The following is a 13,221-nucleotide window of genomic DNA, read 5'->3' as shown; positions in this document are numbered from 1 at the left end:
CGCTTCTTGGAAACACATCCACACCCGGGTCAGAACCTGTATTTCAACCAGATCGCAGGTATTTCATGCATATTGCAGTGTGAGATGCCCTGACTCAGAAAACGATCATGATGATGATCTGACAAACCAAGGTGAAGGTGAGCGAAACAAAACCGTCTGGACCTTACGAGCTGAACCACTGTGGGAAGGCAGAGCCTGGGGTGAGGCAGGGGCGGCCGCGCTGGGCCGGTGTCTTCCGTGGCTGCGTGTTTGTTTCTGACAGCAGGCACAGCTCTGGGTGTCCTGCTTTCTCACTTGTAAGATGAGGATTAAAAAAAAAAAAAAGAAAACTACTGCAAAAAATGACTAAAGAGTCAGTGAGTGAAAAGTGAAAGTGAAAGTCGCTCAGTTGTGTCCGACTCTCTGCGACCTCATGGACCAGTCCATGGGATTCTCCAGGCCAGAATACTGAAGCGGGTAGCCTTTCCCTTCTCCAGGGGATCTTCCCAACCCAGGGATCGAACCCAGGTCTCCCTCACTGCAGGCGGATTCTCTACCAAATGAGCTATCAGAGAAGCCCAATGATTCAGCGACGTAACAGCTATTCAACTGATGAAAAGTGTAGACTAACTGGAAGGAACTCTCTCTCTCCAGGCAGCTCGGGTGTCTTCTAAACACTGCCAAAGGGGACCAGACAGGCGGGCCTGGCAGCCTCAGGGGGATGGCCCCCTCTTCCCTGTTCAGTGTCCAGGCCTGGACGACAGCATCCCAGCTGCAGAGAGCCTGCGGGCCCCGGCAAAGGAAGAGGCCGCTCACTTGCACTCTGGGAATGAACAGAGCTGCACCATCTGTGCCCACACACAGGAACAGAAATATGAAAATACTACTAGATTTCCCATTACATTCAGAAAGCACATTTTGGGGTAAGATTCTGAAATACTGTCAGAAGTGCAAGCGCGCTGGCAGACTCGGACTGACTTGTGTCCTCTGGATGGTCCCCTGTGAGCCTGCCTTGTAAGCACGAAGCCTCATAAATCTGCCAGGTATCTTCGCTCACTCGACAGCTCACCGGTCCATCACATGACAAGTTCTGGCATCAAATTCTTACAGAGCCAAGTCATTGCAATTAAGTATCTGGCTTATTTATGAGCATTTAGAAAACATATTATGATAGAAGCTGCATAATATTCAAAGTGAAGACATCCTCTGCACAAACTCTTGTTTTCCTACCACTGACAACCCCTGGGAACACATTGGGTCTAAAAAGGCAGGCGTGTTGAGGTGCGGGCACTCCCAACAGCAACAGGCCTTCAGGCAGCCGGCCGGACACTGACGGCGTTGCCCAGAGTCAGCAGCCTCCACGTGCAGCTGGGTCCCAGCTCCGCACCCGGACCTCGGCATGTGTCTACGGCCGGGAAACAAGCCAATGCAGCGTCTCAAGCTGCCCGCTTTGCTACACTGCCGGGGCCCAAAGAGACCAAGCCTCAGCTCCAAACCCAGAGCAAAGGGCATCACCTCTTACTTGAATTCACTGGTGTTTTCTGATAAACTGAGATGATACACGAGGAGAGGACCTTTAGAAATGCTTACACAGTACCAGCGACAGCACAGAGAAACACCCACTGCAGCCACGTGGCTCTCACAAAGTCTGCGAGACAACATGAAACACTGCGACGTGCAAGAGTCTAGCTTCCGTTTTTTCTAAAAAAATCCCAATTATACCTTGTTTTCAGTTTGCATATATTACTAAATTTGACTAAAATTTCTGATGTGAGTAGGAAGCTATTCGTTTTTAGTTTCTGTTATTTTATATAAAAGAGCAGACAAGTCTCAGATGAGCGCTGACTGACCTAGGCCACCTGTGCAGGGCGGTGGGGCTGGGGTCAGACCCGTCCCTGCCCTCCGGTTCAATGGTCTTGTCTAGACATACCTGAGAAGCATTAAAGCTGAAAAGACGAAACGTTTCAAAACAACTTAACCTGCCAAAAGGAATCCAGTTCTGACTGCTCTATAATTTTTGCCTTCAGTCCATGTTCATTTCTCCTGGGAGGATGACAGGAGAAGATTTATTGCAAGGCGGTGTGACTCCCTGGAAACAGATCTGAGGCACTTTTAGCCTCGGGCTGACTCACAAACGGAGGCAACGGGCTCAGGCTCGTGGTGCCGCATCACACGACAGGCCACAAGGACAGCAGCGATCTGCACTCTGCGTAACACAGCACAAGGGCCCGGCACCTGTGAGACACACTATGCAGGAAGCACAAGCCGTATCCTATGGCACGGGCAGACTTTCAGCTAGGGAAAGCGGGACGAAGAAAAGACCACAATGTTAGCATCCTGGCTTGAGTATTACTGGGTGACCTCTGACAAATTCCTTAACGTCAGTTTCTACAAAGCATGGATAAACTATGTGCCACCTACCACACCCATTGCTGGACAAATTAAATAAGAAAAAAACCCCACAAAATCATGTTAATTTCTATTATTTACTGCTTGATAAATAGAGAAAGATAACTAGAGCAAGAAACGTTTCAGTGCGGCTAACAAGACAAAATTATGGAAAAAGTGTAGCTTCTTTTGAATTGACAACATCTCTGGTGATCAGTAATATGGCTGGGGGTTACAAAGCCACCAGAAAAGAAAGAAGACACTCTAAGACAAGAAGCAGTATGAAGATCAAGAGGCTAACACCTGAGGAAGAAAGGATGGCTCAACTCTGTGCATCCAACAAAACATTCCCAAACAGAGGAAAAGTCAATGAAATGACTTGTAGGGCACTGACATTACTCTGTGTACCACAACGCCGGACACACGTCATTATACATTACTCTGTGTACCACAACGCCGGACACACGTCATTATACAATTGTCCAGACCCACAGGACAGACACCGTGGGCTCGGGGAGACAGTGACATGTCTGGGTAAGTTCAGCCCGCCTCTCCACACCCCTTACCCCATGGGGATGCTGACCACAATGGGGGGGCTGTGCGTGAGTGGGGACGGGGTGGCAAGTCTGTACACTTTCCCCTCCATTTTGCCGTGAACCTAACATTGCTTTAAATAAAATTTCAACAGTTAAAAATAAAAGAGACCAAACTGAGAGGAAAAATGATATAACCTGATGGAAGCCTTCCTTCCATCTCTCAGTCTTTTTTGCTAGGTCATAAAAGTTACCTGTCAAAAAATTAAACACCACAACTGAGAGGATAACTTAACAGAAGGGCACGAAACCCCAAGCTCAACAATCAGAAAACATACAGTGTCCTCAAGCACAAACAAAACATTTCAGAAACTGATGACACACTGGGCCATAAAGTAAGTATCAATAAGATGCAAAAATCAATACCAGTTGCACTAATCAGATATCAATAATAAAAAGACTGGGCTTCCCGGGTAGCTCAGTGGTGAGGAACTTGTCTGCCAATGCAGAAGACACAAAGATGTGGGTTTGATCCCTGGGTCGGGAAGATCCCCTAGAGAAGGAAATGCCAGCCCACTCCAGTATTCCTGCCTGGAGAACCCCATAGACAGAGGAGCCTGGTGGGTTGCAGTCCGTGAGGTCACAAAGAGTCGGACAAAACTGAGCACAGACACAGCAATTTAAAAAAAAAAAAAAAAACTCTTCAAGGATTAAAAAAATTTAAACTACACTTTGAAACAACCCAAAGAGGAAATTACAGTGGAAATAAGCAACACTAGAAATATTTTGTATGAAAATCATGGCATGCAGCTAAAACACTGCATCACATAGCTAAAATTTACAGCATTAAAGTGTAAATGCATGTCAGATAAAATCGAAACCTAGTCAGCTAAGTGTCCACCTTAAGAAACTGGGGGAAGAAGGGAGAGAATAATCATAAAAACAGAAATAGTAACTGAAACAAACAAGATAGGAGCGTAAACAAGGTGACTGTGAGCTCTCGGTAAAGACTCCTGACACTAACAATGACGCCAACCTTCTGCAAGATTAACAGAGAAGAAAATGAGAGGAGAGTATTAGGAATGAGGCAGACAGAAGTGCAGGACCTGAAGCATCAAAGAGGCTGTAAATAACTTTATCCCAATAAACTCAAAAACTTGGGTTGACAGATACATTTCTAGAAAATTACAAGTTAGCAAAGTTTACTTCAGAATTAAAGAAGGCCAAAGAGTCCTGTGACTATGAAGGAAATCAGTCATTTAAGAAATCTTCCCACAGAGAAAATGACAGACCCTGAACGGTTTTATAGATGAATTCTGACCAACTTTCACGAAACAGATTATTACTATTTCATAAAAGTGCCCGTAAGGAGGAGGAGCTCAGCAGCCCATCTTATGAAACGGGATCTACTTAATGCCCACACCACGGGAGTGAGAGGACCCAGAAAACCACAAGCCAATCCCTCACCAGCCCAGATGCAGAAGATCCTCCAGACACAAAATACGAGCAAACCAAAGCCAGTGCTGTTACAAGAAACAAGTAACAGTAAGTTAGGACCAGCGTCACCCAGTCCTGGCATGTGTGCTACAATAAATAAGTTAGGACCAATGTCGCCCAGTCCTGGCATGTGAAGGGGGCCTAGCACTAATACCAACATTCATGACATAACTAGATAAACAGAAAAGAACCACCCAATTACCTCAAAAGATGCAGAAAAATGCAGTAACTGTTGGGCTTCCCTCACGGCTCGGTGGTAGAGAACCCGCCTGCCAAGGCAGGAGATGCGGGTTCGAGCCCTGATCCAGGAAGATCCCGGCATGCCACGGAGCAAATAAGCCTGTGGGCCACAACTACTGAGCCTGTGCTCCAGAGCCCGGGAACCGCAACTCCTGAGCCCACGCGCCCGGAGCCCGTGCTCCACAGCAAGAGAAGCCACCGCAGTGAGAAGCCCCGGCACCGCAACTAGAGAGGAGTGGAGCCCCCCTCACCACAGCCAGAGAAAAGCCCACACAGCAACAAAAACCCAGCACAGCCAAAAATAAGCAAACACTCACCTCCAGCCCCAGTGCACCTTTCCAATCTTCAGATTACACAAGGCATCCCCTAACCCGCTGCTTCTTTCCTTAAAGAAGGGGAAATGACGAACAAGGAATAGACAGACAACCAGATCACCTCCCCTTCAGGAGCCTCGCAAGCAAAGACCATGTGAACAGAGTCTAAAGAAAGACCGAGAAGAGCCCACCAGTCCGCACACAGGGGCGGGAGCAGGGCTGGCTATGACTCTGACCCCTACCTCACAGATTAACTGAGATCACTCCCCTCCCTCCCTTTAGAAACCCTCACGGCTGAGCAGACTCTCCGGAGGGGGTTCTGGGACAGGAGTCCGCCTCCCCCCAGGCTGCTGCCTCCTGATTAAAGCAACCTTCCATTCCCACCAGCACTTGTCTCTGAGCAGCGAGCAGCCGAACCAACCGCAGCCGAAAGATGGAAGCAACACAGGTGTCCATCAGCAGAAGAGAAAGGCTGAACATCTTGGGGTGGTCCATCCACACAACGATGGCAACCCAGCCTTCAAAAGCAAAGCCGTTCTGACACAGGCCACTGCTGGGATGAACCCTGCAGACACTGTGCTAAATGAGGTAAACTGCAAGAGACAGATGCTGCATGATCCACTTCGGTGAGGTCCCCAGAAGAGTCGGACTCATGCAGACAGAGCAGACTGGCGGCTGACAGGGCTGGGGAAGGGAGAAGAGACTCAGTGTCTGATGCGCAGAGCCCCAGCTCTGCAGGATGGATAGCGTCAGGTGGGGGTGGTGGTTGGTGGTGAGAGAGCATGGTGCCTGGGCGCACTGGCCCCAGAACATCACCAACACGCGGTTAACCTGGCGTGTTTTACCTCCTGTGCATTTTGCCAGGATGGAGAGGAGCTGTGCGTGGAGACGTCTAAGGGAGTCCAGAGCCGTGCTTCCAGACAAGCAGGCTGTTCACAGATAACCTTGCACTCGATGGCAGCACGTGGAAGGGGTCAGGCTGCAGGCCACAGCCCACAAGCAGAGAGAGGAAAGACACACCCCAGCTCCTCCAACACCATGGGCCCTGCAACACAGCCTACGGGCACCGAGCTTGAAGGAGCTTCCCCCAGATCGCCGAGCCACACTGGGTTCATCATGTCTAAAAACCTGGACCCTTTCATATGAGCTGCTACCAAATCTGTATTTCTGCGCTATTGGTTTTAAGATTAATTTGCAACAAGCCCTGCTGCAGCCCTGACACTGTCAAGACAGTCTGAACCTTGAATGAGTACCCGTGGGTTAGCTTCCTCCGGCAGCTGTGAGGCACCTGCAGACCTGAGAGGCATACTTCTAATTCCTCGACCGCAGGAACCTGCTGGCTCTGGGATGCTGAGTTCAGATAAAAGACTGGTAGGGGTTAATAAGTCACGAAGACATTACCCCGACTCTGAGAGCCTCTGGATGCACCAGGCGGCCAGTGGGGAGACCAGCAGGGCCGGAAATGAAGCATAAAGATGTGCCCACAAGTGCTCTTCCGGGCCTTCATGTTATTTATCTACAGAGGCCTAGATTTGGAGGGATGAACTCTTGCCCTTGGGCGAGAACTGCCCTCAGGATGAAAACATCCAGCCACTTGGCATTTAATCAGCGACGGGAAGAGCAAGCCCCCTGTGCACCTGTGCCCCATGCCTTTGGCAGGCTCTCCCATCTCCATGGAATCACAGGATGGTTTCCTGCCATGGACGCTATGTCTGTGACCCCTCAGCCTGCTGGGTGTCCCTCCTGAGTCTGAGCCTGGAATTAATCCAGAGCAGCTTGCTGCTTTCCTCCGGTCTCATCTCTGAAGAGGAGTTGTGGGCTTCATACTCTTCTTGAAGCGATCTTGTTCGAAAACGGTTCTTCTGACTAAAGAAGAATTCAGGATTAAAATAGGAACTTTTCAGAGAAGGTACACCACCCTCTAAGCAGGGGCTCTAGCCCTTCTTTGTTTTCTTGACTGCTCTGGAAAGGGACAACAGTAACTGTAAACTCAGTATCTGTGGTGAATTTCAGCCTTACTCTGAAGGGTCGACGCTGCTCGGCTGCAGTCACCCTTCACACGCGCGTCCAGGCCTCTTACAAGCCTAAGCTCCTCAGACAGCTCCTTTCCTGCTGCCCTTGATTTCTTAGACACCTCTGCACGGCTCTCAGGGGCCACCTCTAGTCTTCCCACCCTTCACTGGCCACCCCCACACCACTGTCCTTCAATGTCCACCGATTTGGGCTTCGAGGAGAAGCGCAGTCAGGTCTCCTCCCCATTCCCAGCCCCCAGTGTGGAGCCAGGGTAGACGCGCTGCCATGCAAGGGGCTATGTGCATCTGTGTTCTTGGCTGAGTTTACATAATCCCCAGTGCAACTCTTTGCAGGCTGACGAACAGGTAGCTGACTGGATTACTAATCCTTCTATTTTGTCCTTTTAACAAACTCAAATAGATTATAATAGAGAGTAACTCAGAACAGCTCTCCAGAACTCAGCCATTACCCTACACTGATAATAACAGACACAATCAAGTCCAAAGAATAGAAACGGCCAACTCACATCATGCATCTAGAGATATAACTGGAAAGAGGAGTCACAAAGGTGGCTTGGACCCTTTTACTGATTCTGCCCAGTCATTCAATTTCTTTTGTGTTTGGCACAACTCTAAATGCTGAGGATTCTACAAATAAAGACCTATTGTAAATTTTAAATGAAAAAAAAAAAAAAAACAACATTAGGATTTGAGAGGCTCTCCTGTGAGCATAGATGCTTAGTTTTGCTATGTAAAGATTTCCTACCTGGGTCTTACATCTGTTTGTCAAACAACTGAGTTCCAAATCCAATGGACTTATCATCTTTTTTCCTAATTCACTTCATTGCTTTACCTGTAGTGCCTGTTATATAATATATAAAGTGCAACAGATATATTTTAAAAGTTAAATAAATAAATAAATGCTGAGGCTTCAAGTTGAACGCGACTATACCCGGGCACTGAGGGGACACGCCGCCTAATGAAACAGCACGCCATCAGAGCCCTGAGAGGACAGGGGCAGGCGGACAGGAAACGCGATGCAGTCAGTCAGCTCAGCGCTAACTCACTGCAGAGCACAGCTCCCTCAGCCCTCCTCTACAGAAGTAAAATCTCTAACACGACGAGGTGCTAGTCAAATCTATCCCTGGTAGCTCGGTGGGAAGCAATCCAATCGCCGATGCAGGAAAGGCAAATTCAATCCCTGGGTCGGGAAGATCCCCTGGAGAAGGAAACGGCAACCCACTCCGGTATTCTTGCCTGGAGAACCCCATGGACAGAGAAGCCTGGTGGGCCACAGTCCAGGGGCGTCGCACGAGGTGGGCATGACTGAGTGACTAGACGACAACTCGAACTTGAGGGATTTTCAGGCTTGGCCTCATACAGACGCTAACTAAACGTATTAGGGAAATATGCCATCAGTTTATGGAACAACAGATTCAGACCGAGAAACAAGTGCTCAGAAGCAGAAAGGGCTGGAAGAGCAGAAGTTCTCCGAGGTGGCACTGAGGCTCCATGGACGGCCTGTCCCCTCTGGAGACAGGACACAGCGCCTTCCAAGGGGGATGGTGTGTGGACCAGACACAACACTGCGGGTGCACGGCAAGGGCAGCTGCCTGTCCCCCTCATGGCACAACAGCGACAAATGAACGGAGTGAGTCAGGAAACAGGAGGAGGAGTCTGGTTTGCATTAGATTCTGAAGAGGCAGCAAGCGTTCAGTGCCGGCCGGCGGATCCCAGGAGCCACCCTACCAAGCCCAAGGACACGCACGCGTCAGCCCTACCTGGCCGGTCTGATAGTGTCGGGCAAACTGGTGAACCACCCGGTAATCATTGGCAAAATACTCCATCAGGATAGACGGGACCTCGGCGAAGTCCGTGGGGCACCTGGTCCCTGGAAGGGGCGAGAGAAGAGGTCGGCAGGAATCATGGCAGCATGTCAGTGTCACCACAAGCACTCATTTACATTTTTATTTGTACTTCTGATGAACTACGATAGTCTTTAATTCATTAAATCAATATTTTACTTCTATGAAATTATTGCACATATTTGCAGGAAAGTTTGTACTCATACATTTTCCCATGTATCAGAAGCAAAACAAAATATTTGCACAGCTGGGTAAAGCACTTGTAAAGCAACGGCTCACACCCTCTACAAACAAAACTGTCTTCAGCTCCGCCGGGCTACACCTGACACACAAGTTAAAACATTCTTACAATGAAGGCATTCTAATTTAATGCACTGGATTCCATCACCAAAAGCCAGTATCCTTCATTCGTTTTAAAAGTATTTTATCTACTATTTCTGGAACAAAGTCAACCCTCAATATAGAAAGGCAACATTTCAAACTCAAAATTACTTAAAGTAACAAATCCTATAAGAACATGTTGGTGGCACTTTATGATTCTGTCCAGACCATCTGCAGTCTTTTCAAAATATCTCCTCCTCCCCCAAATACTGTGTGTGTAAAGTTAGCTGCTGAATACTAAAAACCATACCTGCCCCGGCAGTGCAGGGCTGACCTGTCTGATGGCAAGCTTAGAGAGGATGATGAGGAGAGGGGCTGACATCAGCAGGAAAACCATAGCTTTATGCAGGGGATGCAGAAGAGAGACAGTAAGGGCCTGGCCATAACTTTCAACATGCCCTGAAGTTTTCTGACTGGTTTTGGATAAAAAGAGGCCGTGTACATTCACCTGCTCACTTGCTAAGCCTGTGCTGGAGCTGAGAAGGCATGCTTGTTCACACACACAGCCACTGACGTAAATTCCACATAAAACACAGCAGAATGTAAAATGGTACAAACAGGCACTCAGACAGCCTTGTTGAGAACTGTCGTCACGGACGGAAAAAATGTATGAGGGTTGGGTCGAATCACAGGTGGAAGGACACGATGAAGCCACCTGATCAATGACCACAGATTTTCTAAACAAAAGGCTTTTTTCCAACCAAGATGAAAAGCATGTATTTAAAGAACTGCAATAAACAAAGTCCTACTGAGCGAGCTCCTGCTCACCAGTGACGTGCTGGTATCGAGTCCGTCCCAGCATCGAGTGCATGGCATGTCCCATCTCATGGAAAAGGTTCTCCATCATCCCAGGAGTCAATAGTGTGGGCAGGTTTCTTGAGGAATGGGGCAGGTTCAGCATAAGGACCACCACGGGGAGCTGGTAGTCCCCGTCTTCCTTTAAACGACCTCCTCGGATGGTGAAGTGGCAATCCTTTAAGAAAACGAGACCAGTGAAGAAATGATCAGAAGCAAAAAGGTAAGCAAGTCTTAATGAATACAAAGTTCTATCAAAATGAGTGAGTACAAATATTACCTTAATTCTATTCTTTTATTTTTACTTTTTTCCCAGCACTTTCTCCTTTGCTGAAATGTTACTTTCTTAAAAACACTGATAATACTCTGAGCTCATGTTGACAGAGTCATTCATTCACTCCAAAGACGTGCTGAGCTGACGGTCCAGGAGCTGAAGACACGGTCACCACTGAGCTCAGACGCTCAAGATGCTCAGGGCAGGGAGAAAGGCAGCCATGGCGGGAGGGACGCTGGTGTTAGTGAGCCCCTTCTGTGGCCGGCGATGAGACAGGCCACACACCCCACCACTGTCTCCATCGCCTGAAGTGACGAGCTCTCAACTGTCACAAAGCACAGAACCCGAGTCACTTTCTCAGTCCACATACAAAAGTGGATCATTTCTTCTCACATAAGCCTATGAGGCAGGTATTTCATTTCTCAGATGAGAAAACAAACTGAGTCTTGGAAATACTAAGTCGCGAGTCCAGGGACACACAGCTAGGGCTGTGGCACCTCAAACCTGAACCCAGGTCATGAAGCTGGACTCTCCAGCCTTCCAAGCACAGTGAAGGAGGAGAGGATGCAGCGGCCAATGGCCCTGACTCTGGTCCCGCCATGCAGACCTGCCGGCCACGTCTCCTGAGAACTGGTTACCTCCACCAGCCTCCCCTCCACCGCGTCAAGTGCCAGAGCATTAATTAGCATCTGTTATAACCACTGTGGAAGCTGTGGATCCCTATTAAATACAAGGTACCATTATTTCTGTTTTAACTTTATAATCTGAATTCTTGACAGTTCCAATCCAACTGCCCAAAACTGCTGAAGCTGACTGATCTGGAAACCTGGCCTGCAGTTTCACACAAGGAGCGAACTGGCGGTTGACAAGGTTCTTCAGAGACACACCTTGTGCAGTGTTAGGGCAGGCCCATGCCACGTACGGACAGCTCCAATCCCCGCACCTCTAACTGTGTGACTCTAGGCAAGTAACCTCAGCTCTCTGGCCTCAGTGTCCTCATCTCATCAGGACTGAGTTCAAAGCCGTGCATGAGAAGGGCTCAGGGCGCTGGCAGGCACACAGACAGGCTCCTAAAACAGCATTCATCACTACAATCATTGCTACCGCGACCCAGATGAAAACAGCAGATACACATTTCTGTAACTACCTCGTAACTTCTGCCGTCTTTAAATTCTATCCAATTTCAAACATAAACACATTTAGTCACCACTGTTAATGTCTTTTAAATATTAGTAACTAAAAAAATGAGAGCTAAGTTAACATTAATACATACTAGCTACTGATCACTCTAGAGAGATTGGTTTGTAAATAAAGCATCACCTGGTGTGGTTTGTCTGCTCGCTGAAAAAAGTCACAGTAAATGTACCCCAGCAGTCCTTCTGATTCATGAACCACGGCCTAGGAAAAAAAGGTTGATTTACTGGTGAATGAAGCCACCAGAACTTCCAAAAGTAGAAACACATTCGAACACCAGAACCTGCACATAAAACACCAAGAGCCACCAATGCAGACATTTTATGACTTTCTGCTTCCAAGGTCACCTCAAGGTGGGTCCACCATGCCTTCAGCCCCTTCTGCTGTGTCTCCGGGGTGACTGGCGACCTCTGATGGGAGAGGAACCCTCCCAACAAGCCCTGAGTCCTGACCACAGTGCCCGTGCCCTGGCTCTTCCCTGGGCCTGAGCCAGCCCAGGACGGCAGCACAGCGACCCCGCCCGCAGCCCACGAGGTGAGGACGACCGCACACCCGCGTGGGCGTCAGCCGAAGAGCAGGGAGCGATGCCTCCTCCTGGGTCAGCCCCGCGAGGCACAGCTCAAGGAGAGCGGGTCTCCATCCCCCTCTGCATAAGCTGGGCCTCTACCGGACAGAACCTCAACTATTCGGGACTCCAGCAAGCCTCCATGAAGCATCCACATGGTGCCAGGAACTGCTCAAGGCATTGGGGAAAGCTGCCCAGTGTGGGGGGCTCCCTCCTGAACAGGCTCCTCCATTGCCTGCCTGCACTGGGTCCTGGCACTCTCCTGTTAACTTTCTCCCTTCGTGGCATCGCTGCAGGTTATCCATCTGTGTGACACACAGCAGACTGCTGGCTGTTTAGTAATTAAGCTTAATCTACAATCACCAAACACAGCCAGGCAACAAGGAAGACAGTCCACACTTCTTAGAAAACGGTGATGAGGGTACGGGTACAGTGCGCTAAGCCAGAGCACTAAGCCTGAGGGCCGCAAACCCTCAAACCCCACCAGGAAAAGCAACACCGGCAGCTCACACGAAGTGGGTCCTGATGGGAGGGCCCCGGGCTCGGAATGACTGTCCAGGACTCACACCAGCACACGGGCCACAGCCTAGCCGCCAGTGCACACGTGAGCTTTACCTTCTATCCAACTCCTCAGAAAAGTATTTTCTCAGAGAAAAAACTCTGCTGCTACATGTTTACCCTACTCTCTTGCAACAGCGGATTCTAGAGAACAGTGTTCTTTCACAGTGTCCTGAACCAGAGCAGCAGCCTGGATTAAAGCGTTGTGGACAGGGTACCAGGCCCCGCAGACAGGAACGTGCTCTGCCCCGGACACTCACCAGTTTGCGGACGTCCTCACTCCACACCTCGCCCTTCGCGGGCTGCTCCCCATACAGCGAGACCCCCAGCAGCCTGTTGAACAGGAGGCTCAGGCCCTCCATGCAGGCGCCCAGGGAGAAGAATGGGCAGTAGAGACTGGGCTCGATGTTGAACCTGCCGAGGAGAAGCAGCCGCGTTTCTGTGTGCTTTAGCTTCTAGAGGGGAGTGCAGCTCACTCTTCATTTGTAAACCAGGAGTCAAGGAAGGATTGAATCATGAAGTGGGTCTCTACTCTGGAGGGGTTTTCAGGCCTGTTTTTCTTCAGAAGAGCAGCAGCCTGATTACTACGGTAGTGAGGGAGACACCAGGGGTAGAGGCAGGCGGGG

At 49.3% G+C, this 13,221-nt stretch overlaps 1 protein-coding gene across 1 annotated transcript in view; it reads right to left on the bottom strand.

Moving 5' to 3' along the window:
* Positions 1-13,221, bottom strand: part of MIPEP (mitochondrial intermediate peptidase) — a 79,774-nt gene that overhangs the window by 40,688 nt on the left and 25,865 nt on the right. Inside the window, exons 11-14 of the mRNA XM_069602292.1 lie at positions 12,856-13,009; positions 11,599-11,676; positions 9,978-10,182; positions 8,745-8,854 (exon numbers count right to left, since the gene is read on the bottom strand). Coding sequence (XP_069458393.1) covers positions 8,745-8,854; positions 9,978-10,182; positions 11,599-11,676; positions 12,856-13,009 — 547 coding nt within the window. The remainder of the gene's footprint in view (positions 1-8,744; positions 8,855-9,977; positions 10,183-11,598; positions 11,677-12,855; positions 13,010-13,221) is intronic.

The sequence above is a fragment of the Ovis canadensis genome, chromosome 10 (genome assembly GCF_042477335.2).
Source record: "Ovis canadensis isolate MfBH-ARS-UI-01 breed Bighorn chromosome 10, ARS-UI_OviCan_v2, whole genome shotgun sequence".
NCBI classification, from domain to species: Eukaryota; Metazoa; Chordata; class Mammalia; order Artiodactyla; family Bovidae; genus Ovis; species Ovis canadensis.
Note: the sequence above shows the minus strand (reverse complement) of the source record. Positions and strands in the feature narration are given on the sequence as shown.